This window comes from Apodemus sylvaticus, chromosome 10, assembly GCF_947179515.1.
Source record: "Apodemus sylvaticus chromosome 10, mApoSyl1.1, whole genome shotgun sequence".
In the NCBI taxonomy this organism is placed as follows: domain Eukaryota; kingdom Metazoa; phylum Chordata; class Mammalia; order Rodentia; family Muridae; genus Apodemus; species Apodemus sylvaticus.
Window position 1 is genome coordinate 62,769,853 of NC_067481.1, and position 25,418 is coordinate 62,795,270.

The 25,418-nt window shown below is 53.6% G+C and overlaps 2 protein-coding genes across 2 annotated transcripts in view; one reads left to right on the top strand and one right to left on the bottom strand.

Moving 5' to 3' along the window:
• The window catches only part of Slc5a10 (solute carrier family 5 member 10), a 47,147-nt gene that overhangs the window by 10,845 nt on the left and 10,884 nt on the right, over positions 1 to 25,418 (top strand). Inside the window, exons 8-9 of the mRNA XM_052194439.1 lie at positions 1,049 to 1,254; positions 5,331 to 5,466. Of these exons, the coding sequence (XP_052050399.1) occupies positions 1,049 to 1,254; positions 5,331 to 5,466 (342 nt within the window). The remainder of the gene's footprint in view (positions 1 to 1,048; positions 1,255 to 5,330; positions 5,467 to 25,418) is intronic.
• Fam83g (family with sequence similarity 83 member G) lies at positions 1,231 to 25,203 on the bottom strand. The gene is made up of 6 exons (XM_052194430.1): positions 25,106 to 25,203; positions 24,210 to 24,815; positions 14,282 to 14,449; positions 7,931 to 8,055; positions 5,993 to 7,253; positions 1,231 to 1,684 (listed from the first exon to the last, which is right to left on the bottom strand). Exons 2-6 carry the CDS (start codon positions 24,732 to 24,734, stop codon positions 1,322 to 1,324), a joined length of 2,442 nt encoding a protein of 813 aa, XP_052050390.1. The 5' UTR covers positions 24,735 to 24,815; positions 25,106 to 25,203; the 3' UTR covers positions 1,231 to 1,321.

Here is a 25,418-nt window from a genome sequence, read left to right on the forward strand (position 1 = left end):
GTGCAGCACACAATTAGCAGACCACAAAACTGCTGAGGTGTTTCCTCCAGTGCTTAAAATCATGTAGAGTCCTAGGAGGTGTTGCTGTCTCCTGCCAGACAAAAGCCTGCAGGGCGGGAGGTATGCTGACCAGTAACACCAGCCTTTAAAGAGAAGGGGAGTTCTGCTCCTACCCTGGGAGGGAAACAGCAGGGGGAGGAGCTAAGACTAAGGCAGGTGCCTTTAAAGGTGAAACCTCAGCTCAGGCTCTGGGACCCGTGACAGAGCCTGCCTCGGCCTCTCACAGATTCCTGGTGAAACACACTCTAGCCTACCTAGGCTCCTAGCTCCACACCCTGCTGGGAAGGGGGCTGGGAAGATGCTGGAAGCTGCCTACACCCAGGTGTGCTCCTCCCAGGGTAGCAACCCCTGTATCTCCAGGACCTAGTGGTCAGATACAGGCTGGACAAGAGGACAATGAACTACGGACACAGCCAGGCCTGGCTTGGCCTTGCACCACCCAACCCTGAGGTAGATAGGACATGTTCCGGACTCAGAGGAAGGACCCCTGGCCTGAGCCCTACCAGCTAGGCCTGCCACAAGGCTCTGAAGAGCCTCTGCCTTCCTTCCCTGCCTCTTGGAAGGATGGGCCACAATGCCAGCAGTGTCTTAGCTCTAGTGAAGTCACAGCCTTCAGAAGTCCAGGTCATGGCTTCAATACTCGATGACTCAAACACAGAGAAAACCACTTCCACCTCCTCAAAGGGCCAGTCCAAAGACCAGCAGAGAACCCCATACCCGAGGCCAGCAGGCTTCCAGACACTAGCCATGAATCCTGCTGGCCACCAGGACACTGTGGGCCCATGTGCAAAATGCTCATTTAATAGTTATTTTAAATACAAATAAAATACTCTATTTCACCTTTTTTTCTTAAACCTCAACCCTTCCTGGAGCAGGAAAGATGAGGTAGGGTTCCAGTGTGATGCGTGACGTTATCTGTGAGACGAGGGTAGGACGACCCTGGGAATCAGGGCCACCCAAAACCAACCCACTCTGCCCAACCCTCCAGCTTTTGATCAGATCGGTGGTTATGAGCAGCTGGAGGCGGCATATGCCCAGGCCATCCCCTCCAGGACCATCCCCAACACCACCTGTCACCTGCCGAGAGCAGACGCCATGCATATGTTCCGGGACCCTTCCACAGGAGACCTCCCGTGGACTGGGATGACCTTTGGTCTGACCATTATGGCCACCTGGTACTGGTGCACTGACCAGGTGAGTGCCAACACTGCCCATCCCCCACCTGCTGCTCTCTGGGGCGGGGTTGGGTCCATCTAGGCTGCTAGGGTTCCTTGTGGTCTCGGGCCCTGCGCTTGGAGTCAGATGGGGCCCACTGGTTGCCACCTGCCCTGGCCTTCAGGTGCTTCGATTGAGACAATTTGGAGTATGGGATTCCGAAGGGACTGGGATGCTCCTCTGTGGCCCTGAGCTCTGCTCGGAGGCGCGTGTTCCGGGTTGGCCTTGGGCTCCCAGGATCTGGGAGCACTCTGGGTGTTGGGCCACCCTTGGGCTGCCAGTGGTGGGGGCCTGCTGTGGCTGGGCTTGCTTTCTTGGAAAAGCTCTGGGTACCATCAACAGCAGGCCGGTAACGGGGAGGCCCTGGGGTCCTTGAGGTAGTGCTTCCATGTCGGTGGAAATGCTGGCCCTGGAGAGAAAAAGGAGAGTGAGGTCCTGGATGGCGTGGTGGGAGGACGAACAGGACTACTGCTACATAACCAGACAGAGCCTGGTTTGCCTTACACTCAGCAGAGGGTTTAACCAGTCAGTGCCTCAGTCTCCTCATCTGTAATATGGACTAGGATCTTCCTCAGTCTCCTCATCTGTAATATGGACTAGGATCTTCCTCAGTCTCCTCATCTGTAATATGGACTAGGATGTGCCTCAGTCTCCTCATCTGTAATATGGACTAGGATCTTCCTCAGTCTCCTCATCTGTAATATGGACTAGGATCTTCCTCAGTCTCCTCATCTGTAATATGGACTAGGATCTGCCTCAGTATCATCTGTAATATGGACTAGGATCTTCCTCAGTCTCCTCATCTGTAATATGGACTAGGATCTTCCTCAGTCTCCTCATCTGTAATATGGACTAGGATCTGCCTCAGTATCATCTGTAATATGGACTAGGATCTGCCTCAGTCTCCTCATCTGTAATATGGACTAGGATCTTCCTCAGTCTCCTCATCTGTAATATGGACTAGGATCTTCCTCAGTCTCCTCATCTGTAATATGGACTAGGATCTGCCTCAGTCTCATCTGTATTATGGACTAGGATCTGCCTCAGTATCATCTGTAATATGGACTAGGATCTGCCTCAGTCTCCTCATCTGTAATATGGACTACGATCTGCCTCAGTCTCCTCATTTGTAATATGGACTAGGATCTTCCTCAGTCTCCTCATCTGTAATATGGACTAGGATCTGCCTCAGTCTCCTCATCTGTAATATGGACTAGGATCTTCCTCAGTCTCCTCATCTGTAATATGGACTAGGATCTGCCTCAGTATCATCTGTAATATGGACTAGGATCTGCCTCAGTCTCATCTGTAATATGGACTAGGATCTGCCTCAGTCTCCTCATCAGTAATATGGACTAGGATCTTCCTTTTGTGGTTTGTGCTCATCCCATCCATCTGCAGCAGGGTTAGATATGAAGGGGACCAGAACGGGTTGCTGGTGGCAGTGTCTCCATCTGAGCCAGCATGTCCCATGAGGACTGAGGCCATTCTGACCTCTCCTCATCATGAACTTCCAAATGTCCTCAGACCCTCATCCCTTCTCTAGGCATAAGGGATCAATGCCTGCCCAGCCTGTGGGCAGCCCTGGAGAAGTGGAGCAGGGAAGGGCTCCGTGGTGGGCATAGGCCCCCTGCTGATCAATGGTGACTAGAGCCCCAGCCTTCGCTTCCACTGGGTAACCTGTTGCTCTCAAGCAGGGCTGCTTTCCTTAGGGACCCCAGATGCCTGAGGCTCCCATCTGGCCTTTACCTCCTGCGCAGGCCTTTCAGGTCCTTATAGCAGGCTCAACCCTTTTCCTTTGAGGACAGTGGGTCAACCCCAGAGGGTGAAAGGCAGTCTGGAGGGCCCGCTAGGAGATTAAGTGAGCCCCTAATCCCTGCCTCCTCTTGCTTCCTCCCACTGGGCAGGCCCAGCCCAGCCCACAGCTCTGGGGAGAATGCATTCGGAAGCATTTCCCGTGAAGGCCAATGAGTCAGCATCTATCCTGCCCTCTTGGCTGAATGAGTACAGATGAGGAGGAAAGAGGTTTAGAGAAGGTCAACCAGGAACAGAGGATGGTCCCCGCTGACCATCCTGGTGGCTACAGCACTAACGCTGACTCCTTCGCCTCACCTTGGGCTGGGTTTGCTACAGGATGCCAGGTCTTGGTATTAAAACACAGACCCTGGGCTCCAGATGTCTCTCACTAGCACCTGAGGGTCTGACTCAACTACAGGTCCACCCACAGTGCTGACCATTTTGTCATCAGATAGCCAATAGCAGGCTGGGCATGGTGGGACACACCTTTAATCCCCAGCACTTGGGAGACCGAGGCAGGCAAATCTCTGTGAGTTCAAGGCTAGTCTGGTCTATACAGAGTTCCAGGTCAACCAGGGTGTCATAGTGAGACCCTGTCTTTAAAAAAAGAAAAAGAGTCAGGCAGTGGTGGCGCACACCTTTAATCCCAGCACTTGGGAAGCAGAGGCAGGTGGACTTCTGAATTTGAGGCCAGCCTGGTCTACAGAGTGAGTTCCAGGACAGCCAGGGCAACACAGAGAAACCCTGTCTCGGAAAAAAAACAAATAAACAAAAAAACCAAAAAAAAAAAAAAAAAAAGAAAAGAAAAAAGAAAAAAAAGAAAAGAAAGAGAAAGAGAAAGAGAAAGAGAAAGAGAAAGAAAAAGAAAGGGGTGGAGAGAAAAGAGGACACTCGGAAACGAAGCCTTGGTGAGGCTCTGTCACCCCCCCAGGTCTCACTGCCCCTGGGTATAAAGCAGAAGGGCACACAGTAAGCACAGGAGGCCAGCTGATATGTGTGACAAGAGGTGAACTGTCTTCCAGTTGGTCAGCAGCATCTTCCAGCACAGCCATGACTATGAAAACAGCTAAGAACATGACCGCCCAGGCCGAGGAGCCAGGCCCAGCAGCTCCCAGACCAAAGCGGGCAGCCAGCCATACTTGGTTGGGTGGTAGTGACCCATGTTCGGATCAGGGGACACAGGCCTGGAAGGTGAAATGGCCAAGCCAGGGATGGGAGAACACGCCTCCCCAGGAGGGACAGGCAAGCTGGGGAGTGGGGTACCCTGTACTGTTCTCATTTCACTCATACTCTGAGGCACCTGCCACAACAGCATCTGTCACAGGGCCAGCTGCTCAGGGTCAGTGTTAGCAGCCACATGTGAAGGAAGTGAACAGAACAGCTACTTCCTATCTGTGAGTCAGGTGTCCACAGTGAACAGAATAGCACAGGAAAAATACATTTCAGAGTTACACTTGTATAACCCAGTGAAGTAGCTACGCCATCAGAACATCTGCTCTAACCAGTGACCCAGAGATTCTGCAAGGGCTGAACCCACAAGGCTGCTGGGAACCTTTGTGAAGCAAGGTGTATCACAGATATACCCCAACCTCCCACTTTCTCCAGAATCAAATCCAAATGTGGTGACCTATACTTTAAATTCCAATTGGGAGACTGAGGCAGAGGGATTGTTGTGAGTTCAAGGCCAGCATAGACTCTATAGTTAAGCTCCAAGCTATTCTGGGCTTTACAGAGTAAGACCCTGTCTCAAAAATGGAAGGAAAAAGTTCAAACTAGCAGCAGAATCAAATATCAAATCTGAGAGGGACTCAAATGTCCCATTCCTACAGATCTGGAAACTGAGGCCATCAGGATCTACCTAAGGTCCTCAGAGGAGACAGTGCTCTCAGGCAGCATCTAGCAACCCTCACTACTACTGAAGAACAAGGAGCCCCGGGTTTAGGGTTCTGCCTGTCGTATCGTCAGTATAACTTCAGGATTTACAGGAATGTCTGTGTTTAGAAGGGTCCAGTGGGGGGTGAGCCGGGAGTCGAACACACCCCAGGGAATCCGTGCTTCCCTGTTGCATGGAATAGGAGACTGCTGCCTTGGGATAAGTGTAGGGGAAGGGTGAGCACTCGTGGGATGTCAGCTGTGCTGGCACGCTGGCTGGTCACCTCAGGTGGTCCGGGGGTAATAACACTGCATCTACTTTGTCACTTCATGAGGCCCATGAAGGAGATGCTGAGAGCCTTCATCTCTTCTCTCCTGTACCCCAGGTTATTGTGCAGCGGTCCCTCTCGGCCCGGAACCTGAACCATGCTAAGGCGGGCTCCATTCTAGCCAGCTACCTGAAGATGCTTCCCATGGGCCTGATGATCATGCCAGGCATGATCAGCAGAGTGCTGTTCCCAGGTAGGATGGGCTCTGTGGCTATGCCTGCAGTAGCAGGGCACCCAAGGCTTTAAGGATTAAGTCTACAAAAGCCACCGTGACAAAGGAGGGATTGCTCTTGCCCAGCATGGAAGAGAAAGGGACTCTTTGTGACCCTTAGGAGCACAAAGAAATCTATAGGGAGGTAGCTTAGCATAAAGTCCAGACAAGGAGGACTCACATCTCTGTGACCAGCCACTAAACCAGTCTGTAATTAGGGTCTGTACCTTCTACCTGGTAGGATGTATCAGACCCTGTAACTCTGGGTATGGGGAGCTGGAATATGTGCAAATGTGTATTTTTAAGGTTGTTTTGGAGACTCTAGGCCTGAGGGTCCCCAGCCTGCTAATGACCGGCCACAAGATGTAGTCTCACTCTTCCCCATTCATCACCTCTGTCTGTAACAACAGGGGTGTCCCTGAAGCCAAGGATGCAATGTCCCAGAACATGGGTGTTTTGGGCTCCTGGGGTAACTGTAGACCACCTGGGGATGAGGGAGCAGACCCACCTGCGGCTGCCTGTCCACGGGGCGTTGTGCCTGTATCCTTGATGTATCTACATCTTCTCTGCTCCGACTGTGGGCCCACAGGGGGCCACTCAGGGGGCCACCAAAGGTTCCTCTGGTGACATGAGGGGCACTGAGCTGTCGTCGGGGTGGGTGGCCTGGTCCATTGACCATCTGCTCCGAGTGGCGCCTCTGGAGAGGTACTGATCGCTCCCTCACCTCAAAGTACTCATCTGACATGGATGAGGCCACTGAGGGTCGCCGGTGGCCAGGGCCAGGGCCAGAGCTGCCTGAGAGGCTGTCCTGGTCACTGAGGGTCACGTAGTCGTCATCATCATCCTCATCGTCGTACAACCCATTGGGGAGTCCTGTCTCCGGGCCATCAGGGTCATCCTGTGTCGCAGATGACTGCTGCTGTTGTGGGATCTCACTTTCGCTGGTTGTGCTTGGTAGCCTGGGGTCTATCCCATTTTGGGGTGCCTCCTTTTCTGGGGTATCCAGGGCCCAGCCAATATCACTAACATCCTGGGCAAGTACACTTGCCACAGGGACTGTCCGGGGCTTCGGTACAGGAGCCTGTGGTTCAGGGTTCCCCTGCGGGAAGCCATTCTCAGCTGGGACCACATCCTGGGAGTCCCTGGGTGCTGGGGGAGGACAGGGTTCTGGGCAGGGACGGGCCCCCTGGCTCTGCTTCCATAGCTGGTGCTGGGTGCTGGCATGGGCTGTGTCACGGATCTTGATGCGGTTCATCTGGTTGGGCTGAGGGTTCCAGATATTGGGATCAATGATGTTGATGTAGCCCAGGATGTCACTGCCAGGCTCTGGATCTGGCTCCACCCATGTGGGCAAGTACTCAAACATGTTGGCCCTCTCCAGGTTGAGGAGCCCTGGGTGGACAGGTGGTAGCAGCTCAGAGAGATCCCCTGGGCGCTCAGCCACTGCAGGGCCCCGCAGCCCAGGGGGTCTGGTAACCTCCTGTTTGTCAGAGGAAGTCTTGGCAATCTCATCCACACTCTTGGCTTTGACAAGTGCATACTTGGGGTTGACAAGCTTCTTGGCCATGGTGCCCGTGGGGACCAGGGGCACCACAGATGGTAGCACAATGGGTTCTGGCTCTGGCTCCTTCTCCATGGGGATGTCCTTGAGGCTGACACTCTGGGACATAAGATATAGCTCCTGAAACTGCCGATCAAACATCTCTACTACCTGACCAGACAGCACAGAGATCACATTCCGATCTGTCCTTGCAGCTGACCATGTGAAGCTACAATATAAAGGCAGGATAGGTGGTCAGGTACAGGGCACATGTGCCTCCCTGATTTAGTGAGTGCCCCTGATCTGAGGCAGTGGGCATCTACAGTGCACACTCTAGCTGGGGTTGGTCAGACTGGTCACTGGGCCCTAGGATAAAAACACAGATGGCATGGGGTAGGGCAGGGGTCAAATGTGAGTCTGGGAGCCTATGTCTAGCTTTCCCCCAGCAAAGCCCTGGGGCTCTTCTGGACTCATGAAGGCAGCATGGGAATGCCCACTGCAGCCTTGGGCACCAGAAACCACTCAACACAGTGGCTGTCACTGGTGTCTTGCTGTCATCAATCCAGGAGTGACTGTGGCAAATCTGCCCTACCTTGTGATGGTGCAAAGCTGGCTCTGGCCTGGAGAAGGCTCTTAGAGTGACTTTGTAGAGGTCTTGAGCAAATTCACCGTGACCTAGCCCACCCTACCCCTGGGCAGTGACTGTGTGGGATAGAACAACAGCCCGCTTGGACAAAAGGCTTCCCTGCCTGCCTCCAGAGATGTGGGTGGACCCAGTCCTGCACACAGCTCAGCAGTTTTGGGAGCAATGAACTGGAATAACCAGCGTGTCACATGCAGGGATTAAGGGCAGAAACCAGCTGCAAACCAGAGGCAGCTCCTCCCCAAGCTGCAGAGGAGAATCACCTGTAGGAGCCACACACAGCCCGATCTCCATCCACAAACATGAACTTCTGGGCCAGGACACCCTTGAACTTGGTGGCTGATCGTGTGAAGAACTCAGTTCCCCCGCTGCTGCGTACCCTGAGATTCTGTGTTGGGAGACAGGGAGGCAGAATTAGACAACTACAGGCACTGACTTCACAGGCAGGGGCAGCAGACTGTGCAGAGCCGGAGGCAGTTTGTAGGGACCAGGAGTGAGGTGCAAGGTGAAGGGGGGTAGTGGCAGTCTATATGGTCTGTGGGGCCAGGCAAGGGGGGATGGAACCTGGGTCTTACACTTGAACATATCCAGGGTCTTCCAGGATGATTGACCGCAGGCCTCTCCCCCTCTTGCATCCCTTCACTGACCCTGCTGAGAAGGCTCCCTTGAAAGCATTCAGGGAAAACTTTCTCTGGAGATGGGGCATGGTCTGGCTCCAGGGAAGGTCTCATAAATGGTCAACTTTAGTTGAGTACAGGGACGTAGGGGCAAGGGAAGTCTGACTGAATCTAAGCATAAAGGAACTGTAGAGGCTCCCAAAGAATAACAGGTAGAGACCTAGGGTCCATCTGGCTTAAAGCTCAGCAGAGCTTCCTGACTGGTCTACTCACATGAGGCTCATGTGGTGGGAGTTCTGGATTCAGACACTGGCTGGTGACACAGTCTTCGTCAGACTGAGCCGTGACTTGCCCGTCTGCTCGCTCCCACTCAGTGGTTCCAGGTTACTAACTGCCCACGGGCTCGTTTGTTCACTGACCCCTGCTGAGGCCCCCAGTGGCAGACAAAGATGGCAGTGACAAGGGTGCTACTGTGGAGGTGGCAGTGAGGCAGTGAGTCAAAACAACAAGCTGGAATGCCCAGAAGCAGAGGAGTGAATGAGGCAGGGCTGGGAGGCTCCAGGAAAGGATGACGTGGGGCAAGGTGGGAGGGCAAGCGCCTCAAGGGAAGGATGCAAAGGCCACAGCGGAAGAGCAGGCTGTCTACACTGCCAGGCCGGACTCTGATGAAAGAGGCCCTGCTTGCTTTGTCTGGGGCAGCAGGGGCCATGGGAGAGAGCACACGCTAGACCTGTATGTCAGAAGCAGGGCCAGCATGTGGGGAGGCTGCAAATATGAATGGGCGCTCAGGAGGCAGAGAACAGGGACGCTGGTGCGTACAGGGAGGTAGCCTGAGTGAGCATGCCACCCACTGCAGCCTCCGAGCCAGGGCTTCCTATTCCCAGACTCCACTGGTGACCCAGAGTACTATCCACAGAAGTTGACAGGGGTGGCTCTGGGTGGGTCCCCGCATGATGTCCACCCAGCTGTGGGGTAAACAATTAATTGTCTTGTTGTTGGGCCCACCCTAGAAGGCAGATAAGCTGTTTCCAGGGCCAAACTCACTCCGGCCCCACCTGTCCATAGGCCTGCCCACAGCCAGCTCAGCAGGAAGCTGGCCAGGAACCAGGACAATTAGCACTCGTGACTTTGTACCTAACACACCACATGCTCAGGGACCAGAGGTTGGAACAAAGATCTTAGAAACTTTCCCTGTCACCTGTGCCAACCACAACCCAGTTCTGTGGCATCCTGTGGTCTTACCATCCTTACAATACTGAGTGCTGGGGCCATGCACCTCACCTAGGCAACTAGCCAACAGACTGCTTCCGCTGGTGTCTGTCTACTTGCCCCAAACTTTTGTTGTTATGAAGGGCTCAGAAAGCTGTAACTTTCATTTCAGAGTAACTCAACCATGTGAGAGGCAGGCCTGTGACCTACTGTGTGATACTAAACAAGACCCTGACCCTCTCTAGGCTTTAGTTTCCCTGTCTGCAGAGTGGGGGTTGGCCCTGAACCCATCGCTCATCCTCCAGTGGGGCTGGGCAGCAGGCAGGGGCTTGCAGCAGGCCCCCCACCCTCTGCCTCCTGGTTCCTGGTAGCCTCGCCCCATGGGCCTGGCCCAGATGAGGTAATGTCTCAGGTGTCTGGGCTCGCGTGAGCAGAGGTGGAGGATTCCACAAAGCTGCATTGTCTCAGGTCCTGGGGTGCCCCTAGTTGGGGATGGGCAGGCAGGTGGAGGGTCCTCAGACTCTTTCAGACCTCCACAAGGCACAGTGGAGAGGTAGGGCAAGGCAGAAAGTGGAGGTGAGTCAGGCTGCTCTGGCCTAGAATGCTTGTGGTGGGCACGGGCTGGGGTACACTGTGCTGGTCTCCATCAGGCTAGCCTGGGCTTTCTGGTGACTCAGACACGGTACCACATACTGGCTGAGCCTCTCCACACCTCAGCTTCCTCACTGCAGTACGTGCCTGTCTACCTGGGACACCTAGACGGGACTGAGTTCTCACTGGGGACACACCAGGATACAAACTTTGGAGCACATCTAGGATAGCCTAGACTGCAAGGAAAGCAGAATTGCTCTAGGATAGCCTAGACTGCAGGGAAAGCAGAATTGCTCTAGGATAGCCTAGACTGTGCAGGGAAAGCAGAATTGCTCTAGGATAGCCTAGACTGCAGGGAAAGCAGAATTGCTCTAGGATAGCCTAGACTGTGCAGGGAAAGCAGAATTGCTCTAGGATAGCCTAGACTGTGCAGGGAAAGCAGAATTGCTAGCCACACCTGGTGGCCAGCAAAGGAGGTGATGAGTTTTTGTCTCAATGTGATGTAGGATATGACACTCCTGACCTTAGCAGGGTAAAGTATCAGTCAGCCATGCCTGGACCACAGGAAGTGCAAGGAGACAAGCTGAGATGGGAGGCAGAGCAGGAGTGCCCCCTGCACCTCTCACCGTGACTCATGAACAGACATGATATTCAGTGGGAAGTCCCTTGTGAGCTGGGATTTACCTAGCTCTAAGTCTTGGTGTTAGTACTCCAGGCCCTTTCTCTAGGATGACTGACATGGTGGGCTAGGTCACTACTGTTGGCTGTACTGACACTATGATGCTTAATAACAGCCCTGTCTCTACCTACTCGATGCCAATAGTACCCTGATTCATGACCAGCCCAGGGAGTTGAGCCTCTTTGCCCCCAGATACAAGCCCCTGGCATACACATATCCTTACCCATCAGTGGCCCCAGCCTAACCATAGAAGATAGGACATGAGTTTACTCAGGAAAGAACAGGGGCTGGGGTCTAGCTCCCCCACCCCATTCTCCTCAACAACCCCAGCTAGAGCCTGGCAGGACACAACTGTGGTCTTTGGGCCCAGTCAGGTGTCCCCACCATGTGTCTTCCACGGCTACCGGACGGCTGGTGTTTCCTTGCTTGCTGGCGATGCAGTCAGCTCAGGTGGCTGCTGGTTTTTCCAGTTTGCCTAAACAGGCTAAGGAGCTTTTCACAGTGATAGGTCTTTCACAGTCATGGCTTGGATCCCACTGGCTCATGGATACCCCTTAGCATTAGGATCACCCCAATATAAGACTTTGTCACTGCCCTGGCCCTATTACCCTGGGGAGGGATAAGGTCAAAAGGCTAGGTAGTCTTTTCAAGGCCTACTGTCCATGTGGGGGGATTCATGTTCTTACTGCCTTCAAGGACAGAAGACGGAAGTCCCTGAAGCAGCTGGGGCCCACATATTAGAAGAGGCAATGTATGTCAGTCCCCTTCATGTGGTGACTGGAAACAGGGTCAGTCCTGGTACTAACATAACTGCTGACAAGAAAGGATGGCTCCCACTAGACCACTATTTTGAACACACTGGAAGCCACCTGGCACTCAGAACACAGCTAGAGGCATTGTCTCTAACCACATAGGGTCAAAGGAACCTCTGAATCCCCCATGCCCACCACAATCCCCTGTGCTCTGCACAATAGCCCTGCCAGGGGCTGGAGAGATGTCTCATCAGTTAAGAGCATTGACTGTTCTTCTAGAGGACCCAGGTTCAATTCCTAGTACCCACACAGTAGCTCACAACTATCTGTAACTCCAGTTCCAGGGGACCTGATGCCCCCACACAGACATACCCACTGGTAAAACACCAATATACATAAAATAAAAATAGAAAATTAAAAAAAATTGCCCTTCCAGAGGGAAGGCATGGAGATGGGCCCATATCTCACATGAACAATGGAGGCTCAGAGCCAATACACACCTATGGTGTGATGACAGGACACCTGATGTCTGGTACCTGATACCCCATTGTCACAAAAGTGACCCTGCCACAGCTATCTGTATTTTGGGCCTACGGGCTCTGGGGCAGGTTGGAACAGGGTTGGGACAGGGCAATGGGTGGCTGAGAGCAGCCCATGATTTACCAGCACAGGAAATGATCCTGAAACACTGAAACAGGCCTAGACCCAGCCAGCCCATGGCAGGGAAGTTGGCCAGGAGGACAGGCTCTCCACAGTGACACCTGGCAGGGCTGTACTCCCAAGAACCTCTGACCACTTGCCTAGGGCTATGGTGAGGCTGGTCCAGATGAGAATTAAGAAGCTGGGGTCATTTCTTGCCCATGAAGGTGTCTGGCTCCTATGATCATATCTTTTAGACATGGTCACTTTCCCAGAAAGGATGGCAACAGGGTGGGACTGGACAGGCTACTGAATCCAGCGAGCTGCCCTCTTGCCCCGAAGGTCCTGCGACAGTTGAAGGCTAATAGTGGGTTAGGGCAAGCCTCCCATTGCCCCTGTCTTAACACCAGGCTGTCAGCTGCACTCCTCTTCAGCCTTGCTATCCTGAATTATCAACCACAAGCAACTCTAGGAGCCAAGTCCCACAGTGGGCAGTGGGCAGGGAGCCCTGTGGGCATCACTAGAGAATTCTGAAAGACAGGTCTGTGCTCTCATTGTCACGCCAATTTCTTACTTATCTTTCTGTGAGAGCCTAGTCTGAACAGCTACAAGTGTCTTGACTTGGATACCCCATAAAGCCATAAGCAGGGAGTCTTAGAACCACAGAGCTAAGTCCCACTGCTTCCCTTGTCCTAAGGTTCAGACAGCCCCAGACTGAAGACACTGAGCAGTCTCTACTGAAAAAGGCCCTCAGACACTCTGGGGCCAACTCTTGTCTGCCTCCCTTAAGAGGGTGATGTGTCGAGTGACATATGTGTTAAGCACCACCAGTGTGTGGCAAATGTATGGAGTGGGGACCTTACTGGTGTTCCTGGAGATGCTACTGGTCCACAGAGCAGCCAAGTCTCAAGTCATCTTTTTTGAACTTGTATACAATGGCTCTTTCTGGCATGAGCTGTCTGCCACCCCAGAGCCATTTCCAGGTGCTAATTACATGCCAGGCAGGTGTGAGGCTTAGGGTCAGCCTACCTGGAGACCACATGAAGAAGTCCCTGAAATTAGAGACCGGTAGCACAGCAGAGATCTCACACCCACTTGAAAGGCTCCACAGGGGCCTTGACAAATGCTGACAAATTACAGGTTCCAAGCCCTGCCACTGTCACCAGCCCTGTGTGCTGACCATCTGGAATCTGTGTTCCTATCACAGGCCTGCAGCCTGGGGCATTTGGCCCTCATCTCTAGTTTATTGGCAGTGACACCAGCACCCACTTCTACTGTTTCATCTGCAAAATGGGGATGACAGATCTGTGACGACAGATCCGTGCCACACCACACGGGTTGTCAGGAGTTTTAATAAGTTAAACTATGGAAAATGGCTTGAGTAGTCGCATGCTGTGACACCAGTTGGGTCTGCAGACTTCTCTACACGGGGACATGTGCTGTACACATCTGCTAGAGGACTCAGGGAAGGACCTAGTCGCCCCGCTGGGTTTACCTAGCCATCAGACCGATGACATCTTGGAGCCCAGAGTGACAAGCAACAAGATTTCAGACACAGCAAAGGCAAGCCGAGGACCAAGCCTTGGCTTTCTCTTCTCCATCTCCTTCCCACGGTGACCTCTCGCTCCAAGATCTACCTTACTCTGCTTAGGGATCTCAAGTCTGTTTCAACCCTGACCTTGGCATGGGGTGTTTCCTGTGTCTGAGCCAGATCCTAAAGCCAGCCAGCAGAACTGATGAGATAAACTGGGGCTTAGGCCAGTGAAGGCTTCCTGAGGGTCAGAGCTCAGCAGGTGACACCGTATGAGCTGCCTGTGGAGGCAGTGAGCACACACCTGTCACCAGAGGTATGCAGGCAGACAGGAAACCTATGTGGCATGGGTAACACAGTCTGGCAGGCGCTTTGGCACCTGGTTGAAAGCATTAGATCTGTGTTTATCTTATCTGCCTGTTGGAGGTAGTAAATATCTTATCCCTCAGGGCATTCAAGTTGTGTGACCACCTGGCAGAAAGCTCCAGGATGACTGAACTCTCTTTGGTATAAGGCACTGTCTGCAAGGCAATGTTTGTTGACTGACTAAATGACTACCTGCTCTCTAGCTGCCCAAGCAAGAAACGACAGCTCACCTTGAGGTGCCCCAGGTGCATGCGGGCCCGCTCACACATGTGCAGGAAATATTTGACATTACTTTCATCCACAATGATGTACACAGCCACCTTCCTCTTGAAGCCAGCATCCAGCAGGTCCTTAAAGATGTCCACGTCAGTGAACATGTCCATGACCACAGCTATCACCTGGGAACAGGAAAAGACTAGGTGGTTTACCAGCACCGCAGTGAGGACAGCACCCTTGCTCCTCCCAAGCCTATGAAAACCTAACTCCAGCAGTCCTCAAGGCGGAAGGTGTTGGGAGGAATGCAGACTTGTCAGGAGGGTGCAGACGGTGAGCCAAGATCAGGGCAAGGTCTATGTCACAGTTCCACATGTTCAGCTGGTCCTCAGGGCCTCCTTTCTCAACCAGGTTAAGATTCACAGACTGGTACTGCCACCCGGAAGCTCCAGTGTGGCCCTGAGCCCGGCCAGGGGCTTAGCCCAGGAACCTGCATTGGTGCCCTCCTGAGTCAGATTCAAGAAAGCTGCTCATGCACCCCTTCCTGACTCCTGGAGATACTGAGACAAACCAGATGCAGCCACAGTAGGGAAGAGGCCAGCAGATGCCATGGCCACGAGCTTCTACCTTGCTTTAGTCCTGGGCTGCTGTAGACTGTAGCAGGATGCCATTCTGGACTAGACAGCCCCCACATCAGCATGTGCCCTACTTGTCACTTGCCAACACCTATGCCCACCACAGGGAACTTCCACTCTCCTGAACCTAAGGGTGGGGCTCCGGAGGTCAAAGTATATCCACCCACACCTAGCCTACTCAGAGAACCAACTGTCACAGTTCCCTACCAACCAGAGGACGTCGGTAGAACTCACAGTGCGGACCTGGCCCCCAGTAGAACATAGTAACAGACCAGGGATGTTCCCAACTCAAGTGACATCTTCCTACACTGCTCCTCCCCTCACACCAGCAGGCAGTGCCTAAGGAGCTTTACAGTGGTTCCATGTCCCTGGAGAGTTGTGACAGTGGCCTGCCACAGAGCTGAGCTCACGAGTGTGGCTCAACATCTTCCTTCAGTGAGATCTGTCTACACAAAGCAACAAGAGGCTACCTGGAGCCTCCTGGGGACATGTCTACACGCCCGCAGTGAGCTCACCAGACTAGCCCCTACAGGCCTATCTGGGCTCCTCCCGAGCCTCTGGCCCCTGCTGACGCCTGCTGCTCATCTGGCACAAAAGTCCAAACTCCTAAGCAGGAGGCTCTAGGCCTGTCCTGCAGAGAACTCGCTGCGTGAACCTAAGTTAAACTCTCAAATAACTCTAGGCTCTTCTTTTCTCATCAGCCAAACAAGACTCCATTCATGAGAAGTGAGTACACTCAGGGCAACGCACATCTAGGACCCTAATCCAGGGGGTCCTCGGAGATCCCGCATGTTCTCTTTGCAGGCAGCCTTGCTTCTGATGCCTGACTCCAACCTCTCATAAACAAGGTGAGATCCAGCACAGCAGGGCAAACTGAGGCCAACGAAGTGAGGCAAGCTGAAGCAGTGACTACTCCCCACTCCCAGCTGTGTGGGGCTGCTGCCTGGTCCTCTTTTGACCCTATTGTCTTCAGGGCCTGGTGGTGCTAATCTGCTTGGGTAAGAAGGCTGAGCCCTAGGGATTCCAGTCTTCAGAGGACAGCTACTTACCATCTCTTGGGGGCTATCTGGTGGTAGAATGGACACGGGGCTGATACTAGCATGGGTAAGCTAGAGCACAAGGTCAGCACTAGATGAGGAAGTGCTTTCCATTGCAGAGTGGGAGAGGTGAGGAACCTAAGAGCGTCCTACCCAGCATATGCTCGACAACAGTCAGAGACCGCTGGGGAAAAGACTGGGGCAGGTGGGCTCCTGGTGAACTGTCAGTCTGGTGGACTGACAGACTCGGGGTGGTAGTATGGGGGAGGAGAAGTGGGGGGATATGTTCCAAGGATTTCCTTGCCTGGGATCCACAATGTCCCCCTTGGTTAGGCCACTCCTAGGCAAGCAAACAGCTTAATGTAGTGGCCTGGAAAGAAGCCTGACCTGGCTGGCACACTGATCCCTGGAGCGTCTCCAGACCATTTGCACCCCAGATCCGTCACGGCTGGTTCCAAGCCGTGGGCACCATGGCATATTGAGATGTGCTCCAGCAGGCCAGGAACTTTGTCCAGAAGTCACAGACTGCCAAGGTGGACTTGTTAGGACCCATGCCCAAGGTGGATCCCTGACAGGGTCCCATGGCTGACCCTTTAGGCATTGGATTCTGTCCCTAGGATGGTGAAAGGAAGACTAAACAGCTATTGGCTAATATTGGAGGGGAGAGCTACCTGGTGCTACTAGAGTCTGAGATGACCCTAGAAATGGTAGTGTGCACAGTGCGTTGGTATGTGAGGTAATGCTGGGAGATTTCCCACCACTGCCCAGCACCTCACATCTTGGTCTATCCATGGTCAGGTCACAAAGGTTTCTTGAGAGCTCTTGAGGAATTACGCTATATTGGCTTTGTAGATGGGGGTGTGGAGGCAGTCAGCGACAGAAGCTGACACAGGCCTGCCTGCCCCTGCCTTGCTCACTCCCCTGATCTGGGATGTCCAGGGTTCACAACTCCCAACATCAATGCTATCACCCCTAGATCCTCACAAATGCTGCAAGCAGCACAAGAGAGGACCTAGAAGCACCATGCCCCAGGACCAACTAATTAATTCCCTGTTTGGATAGCCTGTCTCCTTGTGACCCTGAGAGCTCATCAGTTCTCAGGGAATTTCATCTATCAGTGAGACAGGGACCACCTGCAGTGCTCAAAGCCTAGTAGTAGCCATCTCCCAACTTAGGCCCCTCACTTTCCACATCTATGAAATGGGGTGATGGGTAAGCTATCAAAACCTGTCTTTTCTGATATTCTTGCTGAAGCACCTGCTATTATGCCCCCTCGAGCTCTGCTCACAGTCCAGGGAAGCCTGTGTAAGTTGGCTAGAGCATCCTGCCATGGCTATAGAATCTGTGAAAGAATAGCTGCTCCTCAGAGAGGCTGTAGTCTCCAGCCTTGCCAGCTGCTGACACCAGCCCATGGTTCCCAACACCCACAGTAGCTTCTTCTAGGCCCCTTGTGCCTCCAAACTTCACTTAAAGCAAAGCGTCCTCATGGGACAGTGGATGGACAGGTTTCCCCACAAGTAGCAGAGAGGAAGGATGGGTGAGGCAGTCAGCTGATCTGAATACAGCTGAAAACTACTGGGGTACTGCCCCAGCCTCTGACTTACCTCTGAAAATTCTGACCCCACTGGTCCCTTTCCCCCCAAATGTCCTGCCCTCCATCCAGTCTGTCTCCAAGGTCATTTGCTGATTCTGCCCATCTTCGGAGAGCTGTTTAGGGCTAGGTAGCCCACTCACGGAAAGAAACATGTAAGGCTGGGAGAAGCCTCCAAAGGGACAGCTAAAGCAACATGTAGTCCTCATATAGGACTATGGAGGCTCATGTCTTCCTAGCTAGGACAGAAGCCATTCTGACACATGAGGCCTGTAGACAATCTGCAAAAGGACACTGCCTAGGTAGTGGGCAAGGAAGCCTGAACCAATTTTAGGCAAACTTCTGCAAAGGGCCACATGTAAACAGCCTAGGTTCCCTATCCCACATGCTTGGATCCACCCACGTGGCAGACAGTGGCATGATGGCAGGGGATGCACCTGTACTCCAGAAGTAGTGAAGCAGGGAGTGGAGGGTTTGGTGTGGCCAATGGGCTGCTCTTATCCTATGGCCTATTCTGCTCCTTCTTAACAAGGGTTAAGAGCAAGACTTCGCTGTGTTCAGCTGGACCTGATACAGCAGTGACAGAGAGAGGCTTGTCTGGCATACTGAGGACCCAGGTTCCATGCACAGCCTACACCCCACTCCCCAAAAATGTTTGTTTCCAAGAAATTTCACTGCATTCTACACGAAAGCTCTAAAATATTTAAAAGAACAAAAATACACCAGCCTACAACAAAGCCCACTGTTTCTATACTTAATAGAGAATTACTGTTTAAGGAAATGGGAAAATGAGACTCATTGAAGGTGCCAAGCAAGGTGGTGCACATCTTCAATTCAAGCACTCAAGAGGCAGAGGCAGGCAGAGGACTGTGAGTCTGAGGACAGCCTGGTCTACAGCATGACCCTGCTTAAATAAGTAAAAGTATGGAAGAAAAAAATCTAACATGAAATGAAAATATACTCTGGATGCCTTAATAGTAGGTTAGATACCATGGAAGAACAGAGAATTGAAGGTACAGCAACACCAAGTATTCAAATGTTACATAGAAGGAGACTGGAGAAATACTAAGTCATCAGTACCCGGGGGAAGCTTCAAGAAGTCTGACAGAGGGAAGCTGTCGTCTTGGAGAGAGAGATTAGAAACATACATGACTAATCAACAACTGTACTTTACTTCTTCACTTGATAAGAATGGAAGTCCACAAACTCAATGACACACAGAAGAGATGGGAGGCTAAAGCACATAGAAGTTAATCAAAAATCAGCAAAGTAGACTCTTAAGAACAGCTGGAAGGAAAAGACCACTGCATATGGAGGAACCAAGCCAAGCTGACATCTCACCAGAGTTGGTGAGAGAAGAGACAGAGCAACATCTTTCAAGCACTATGGGAAAACAAACGGTCCTTCTAGATGTAGGTAGTGAGGGAAAATAACTTTCAAAACCAAAGTTAAAAGAATTCATTCTTGACAGGCTGTAAACAGCAGCTGTTACCCCTTGTGTATTTGAAGAAGTTGAGGCTAGGGGGCTGCAGCCAACTCCATGGTGGAGGCCCAGTGCTCCCCTCTCTCAGTCAAGGTATAAAATGGAGATGGAATGACTGTCCTGCCTACTTGTGTTCTAGTAGGGGGCAGGGAATCTTACTTCTTAGGATGAAGGGGTCTGATTCAAGCCACACACAAAAAAGCAGGCCACCAACATTCACATGTCAAAAAACAGAGTGTCATACTTCCCAAAGAAATAGTCATAGTCCAAGGCCACATACTTCTCCCACTGTCAGGATCATGCATCTGTCCTGCCTCTGACTCTATGCCACCATCTTCCAGTGCCCACCTTATCCTGAAACAGACCAGCCTCGGCCTGTCCAACCCTGCCCTGCCTTCCTGGGTCACTTCCTCACTCCAATATTCAGTTTCTCTACTTGCTATGGTCGTATGAGGATAGGGTGGATCTCCAAGTACTTTTTCCAGTCTGAAACCCATCTGCTGCTTGGGACTATGCTACCTATTAGACGGAAGCCCTATTAAAGCCCATTAGAGGATGGCTTCAGCCAGCAACTCACAGACAAGAAGTCATGCTGGTCATTCCACAGGCCCTGAGCAGAGCCCAGGGGTGTGAGTGCTATTCTAAGACTCCCTGCACCCCAGGAAGACAAACCTTCTCTCCCTTCCTAGGGCTTGGTGAAGCTAAAAATAATGTTGTAGTCATGGAGAGTGTTGGTGACAGTGACAGGACTGCCCTGTGTGGCTCTTGGGGACTATAAAGATGGGAGAGAGTGAAGGAAGAGACCTGGTATTAACTGGACGCAGCTTGGCACCACATACCATGAGACCACATAACACGCTGAGGGACAACTCATGCTCTCTTATGGTCATTTAAATCTCACCTGGACTTTGACAAGCAGGTTATGTGTCTTTCTGAGGTTGGCCCAGTACAGTAGTGAGGAACTCTCAGGTGTTGCCAGAGACAAGCCAGAACTGGGCTTGGACCTGAGTCTGCCTGACACTAAAGCTGGTCCTTCTAACATCCCACATGGAGTGTACCCTGGAAGTTACTAGCCTGTCTGGGGGCCTGTCCCGTGGGTGTCAGCCATGAACCCTAGTGTAAGCAAGTGGCAGGCAATCTAGGGCTTCTCTCAGCCTAATAGATGACCTTTGGCTTCAGGGTAACTTTCCAAACTACCATGACCAAGAGCTCCACAGAACGTAGTCCAGGCCCTATCACACCAAAGACCCAAAGCTCCACCCTATTCTTTGGTCTCATCTATGATATGAGCAGGTAGCAGGGTCCTCTCCTGGAATAGCAGAAGTACTCCTTCTAGGCAAGGCACATCACCATTAAGATGCAAGCGCTTGTCATGGGGTGGGGAGCCTTGGCGAAGTCTGGAGCCAACACCTGGGATTATGCTATCTGATGGCTCCCACCCCAACAGGTGCGGCCTGGCCTAAGGCAGGAGCTGCCCCAGCAGGCAGAAGGCAGCTCCTGGCCCACAGGAGCTTGTGTTGGGGGCTATTTTGGTGCAGTCATGTGTCTCCAAATAAAAAGGGCACACCCCGAGGCATATACTGCTAGATGTTGTCTGCAGATGTCATTGTGCTCACAGACTTTGACAGCAACACCACCACTAGATAGCATGCATGCCTTAACAATACTGTGGAAGGCATGCAGGCCAGTAATGACTGAGCCATCACAATATGCTGTGTAGCTAGCCTGCAGTGGTGAGGGACATGGTCCCCAGAGAGACTGTGCAGAGCTGTGGCTCCTCATTCCAGGCCCAGCACCTCCAGCTTTCCTCTGGCAGCCCGATATCTAGGGGCCCAGGAGCCTGGGAACATGCTTTCACTGCTCTGAGCTAAGCAAGAAGAGAGCAAAGCCTAATGGGTCCACTATGGGATGTGGTTACACAGAGCCTGCAGCCCAGATCCTCCAGTTCTCAGCTCTGAGGCTCTGGGCAAGTTGTTCACCCTCTCTGAGCCCCACCAAACCCTGGATTCCTTCTGTGGACAATGGAGGCAACACCTACTTTATGGAGCTGTAGCAAGGATTACACAGAGCAGGTAAAGTGCCTGTTCAGCACTTGGCATACAGCTGGTATTTAATAAATGCCTCATTAAGCTGCCTCTATTCTCCAGGAGCCAAGTGGCAGGCCCAGACTCCAGAGTGTGAAGACAGGGATCTGACAAGAAAGATGTGGGGTCATTCGGGCATCATGAAACTTGGCTCCTCTTTCTTCTTGCTGTGTGGCCCTGGGCAAGAAACCTAACTTCTCTGGGTCTCCATTTGTAAGCCCTGGCTGGAAGACATAAATTTGGACCTAGTTGAGGGCCAGCCCCTGACACCTCAGCTTCCTTCTGTCCTTCACAGTAACTTGGGGAAGGTATGACACATGATACCCCTGGGACTGGTAAGGGGTTAGTCCTTGTTAGGGTGGGCACTGGGATCTTCTGGAAGATCCTCTGACTGAGGCACAACCCCACCCAGCCTCACCCTCTGGAGGCCACAGTTGCTCTCATCCCTCCCAGGCGTGATGCTACAGGCCTCTGGTATGCAGCTGGAGCCAAGGGGAGGTTCCTCCCAGGTTGGGGGAGGGTTGGGAGAGGGCAGACAGGGGCTGCCTCAGAGGGGAGCTCACTAAGACCGGCCAGCAGTACAGAGAGCTTATGCTATCAGGGTCACACAACCACCGTTCCCTGTGCAGGTGAATCTAGGATCCAGGCAGCAGGTGGCAGGACCAAGAGGACCCTTCCCAATCCTCAACGCCTGAGTCCACTTCACAGACAGAATGGCCAGGGCCTAGGGAGGTGGCGGCAGCACCAGGGCCTATTCTCACACTCCTGTCTCTTTCTAGTCAGACACTTCCAGTCTTCAGGGAAGGGAGGATGCAGAAGAATAATCCTGATAGAAACAAGGCCACCAGGGGTGGCTGAGGTGGTGTGAGCTGAGTGTGTGCTGTGTCATTTCCTTGCCCGAGGGTCTGTCAGTTGTGCTGACTACTGGGAGAGTGACTCAGTACCAGCAGCCATGCTGCTGAAGCCCCTATGGAAAAGGGCTAGTCAGCAAAACCCCCATCCCAACCCTTGGAGGCTGGGGTTCCCCTAACACTTGAAAAGGGGAGGTGGGCGAGAGGGGCAAGAGGTGACTCATGGTGAGAGATAAGCCAGAAGAGCGCCTACAGGGAGGGGCAAGGAAAGGGCCAGCAAAGCGCTCTGTCAGCATGCACTGGCGTCTGGGCCTGCCCCAGGAGGCTGGGAAGCAGCAGCAAGGAGGTGAAGCTACCTAGGTCAGCTGCTCCTCCCAGGTCCAGCTTGTCACTGCCCTGCTACCAGGTACCACACTCCTGGGTAGGTCCCAGAGTGCAGCAGGCCTAAGTGACCTTAGGCAGGGACAACTAATGAGTCTGGTCTGTTTCTCCATGTGAAAAAAAGAGGCAGATAACACTGCCTGAGATTATAACGTGCTCCTACCCCACTGAAGCTATTATTACAGCCTTCCCACGGATTGTGTGGGCCATAAGACAAAGATCGGGGAACAGGGACTCACACAGGTCCACAGGGGAGGGGCCTGGCCCAGGACAGCACAGTGGGGGTGTGAACAAACCCTTGATCTCTGTAAATGGACATGCTCTCTGTCACCTGAGGCTCCTATGGGACTCCATGCTCTGAACAGGCTCTGGGGTAGGAAGCAGAGGGCAATGCCTCTCCATGATGGGCAGCAGGAAGTCAACCACTATGGTACCACATAGACAGATGGGGCTCACACTAAGGTCAAGATCTGTCACTGTAGACAGGTGCCATCAGTAACCTTGGAGGAGTGGAACTAGGTGCAAATGGAACTATTCATCTGCAGCGAGTGGATACATTTCAGCTGTGGGCACAAAGATGCGGACAGAAGCCCTAAGGATACGACTTGGCCCCAGGCACCCCTATCTGTCCCTATCACTGACTGGCCCTATGTCATCCTGTCTGCAGAAGATTAGAGCCTGTAGCTGTTCCCAGGCCAAGCTGGAAAGTGGACACTACCTTCTTCCTTCTGTAAGAGTACTGGCACAGCAGGTTGGGCCCCATTCCGAGTCTTTCTCCCTCCTCTCAAGGGACTGGGCTCTGCCGCAGTGGGAGTCACCCCAGGCCCTTTTAGGGGCAACAGATTCCCAACTATTCTCAGGTGTCCAGAGGATTATTCCGTCCTTCCTCCTTCCTGCCACCCAATACCCCATCGTCACAATGGCTAGAGATGCAGTTTGTACCTACAGACTAAAAACCCTCAGCTAGTGGCCCCATGGACAGAGCCTCCACTCTTCTGGGAAGCCGAGCCACCCCAGCCTCTGACCCACTTTTGCCCAAGAGCTCCCCAGGCCTTGTTAGCCATGGCGATCAGTCCCCAGGGTAGACATCTGGCCTCGTATCCTGACTGCCTCATTCTGGACCTGGACAGTGAACGGTAGGAACACTCTCACTACCACCTGAAGACAGACCTGCTCCAGATATATCACAGCTTGCTGGACTGCCCTGCCTGTCAAATCAGGCACACCTCCGCTTACAGTCATGGCCACCCAGGTATGGCTTGGCTGTCTGTACAAGCAGTGTACCTTGCATCTCAAGATGTGTGTCAGTGTGTCAGTGTGGAGCAGTCTCTCCAAGCCAGGGTACTGTACAACCCAGTCAGTGGCTGTCAGCTAAGGGGATCCACACAAGGCCTGAAAAGCTTCTCAACGAAAAACCACAAGCCAAGTAGACACCCTCACCTCTTCCACTGGTGAAAACCTTCAACAGGTAACACCGGGCTCATCCAGACACTCTGGCCTGGACAGCTGCTGCTACTGTAGCACTCAAGAGAAAGCTTAGAGACCACCACCAGTCACTCAGCAGTGCTCAACAGCAGCAGGCAGATTTTCACAAGGTTCCAGACCCCTGCCTGCAAGCTCATGTATGTGTGCAAGCTTCTATCTGCTAGTGGATCTGAGATGAGAGAGTAGGTGAGAGAAAGCCAGGATTCGAGGAGCTCAGAAACACTCCAGGAGGGCCCAGAAGCCCATAGAGCCTGGAAGCCCAGCGCCACCCGCTAGAGGTGGTGGACATTCAGCTGCCGATGGCCGAAGGAGGCAACCAAGAGGCCAGTCAGAGGTCCTGGGGCTGTCTCTGGTCCCCATGCGTGCTGGGTGAGTGGGGTCTCGCCGTGGCGCCTCACCTTCTGCGCCTGGCTGACCATCTTGCGCACCACCTCCTTGATGTGTGGCTGCCCGTCGATGGGTGGCTGCATGTAGACGCTGGCCCGGGTCACACCTCGGTAGGCAATGGTGTCAGGCCAGCCCAGGTCCAGCTGCGGGATGGAGCGATCCGACTTCTGGGGCCAGTACTCCAGCGAGGGCAGCGGCTCGGCCGTGGCTGGGGGCCCGCCCGCCGCGCTGGTATCTTCGCTGGCATCCGCGCCTCCGTTGTCCTGGAGTTCGGGGCGGCGGCCTGAGACCCGCGGGTCCTCGGAACCCGGGTCGTACACCTCGATGGCCTCCACGATACGCGAAAGCTCCAGCTCCGAAAGAAAGTCGCGGATGTTCTCGCGCTTCAGCACCTCGTAGAAGGCGTCGCGACCCTGGGCCACCAGGGCCTCCAGGGCCAGCCTCTGCTCCTCGCTGTAGAAGAACTCGGGCTTCGACTCGCTGGAACGCCAGTTCACGTGGTTGTCGTCCAGACACTGCACCTGGGAGAAGGCCATGGCGGCCCTCGCTGTGGGAACGCGGCCCGACGGGGACCGCGCTCTCGGGCTCCCGGGCCTCGGCGCCTCTGCGAACCGCACCTGAGGAAATCAGCAGAAGACCGCGGTCCGGGTCAGAGGGCGGGAGGGGCGTGCCGAAGGAAAGGGGCGTGGCAGTGAGGTGTGGGCGGGGCGGTGTGGGCGGGGCGGGGCGTGGTGAGGGAGCCGGAGCCGTCCAGGGCCGCGGTTGTCCGGTTTCTTGGAATCCGCCGGAGGTTTGCGGAGTCCTGGGTATAAGCTGGGGCTGACAGCGAACCTCACCCCAGTCAGGAGTAAGAGCCGGGACCCAAGCTCATGTGGGGCTCGCAAACCCGGAGGAGAGACTTGCTTACCGAGCAGGTGGCGCCGTGAAGACCGGACGACCCGAGGAACCACAGGCGACGGTGGTAGCAGCGGGCTAGACCGCCGGTGACTAAGGGCGGTCCCGCCTACCCCTCCACCTTCACCTGGGGTCACGTGCGGCCCCGGGGGCGGGGCCGGAAGCTGATTCATCTCCCACAGACGGCGCAAGGCTTGACAATTGGCTGCCTCAAGCCTCACGGAAGCTTTCCTCCGCCTGTCTTGCAGGTGGGATGCTCAGCTGTCCAGTTGTAGACCGCAGGTTGGGTCGTGGGCCGAGGCCCGGCTCCACCCCCAGCTGCTTCC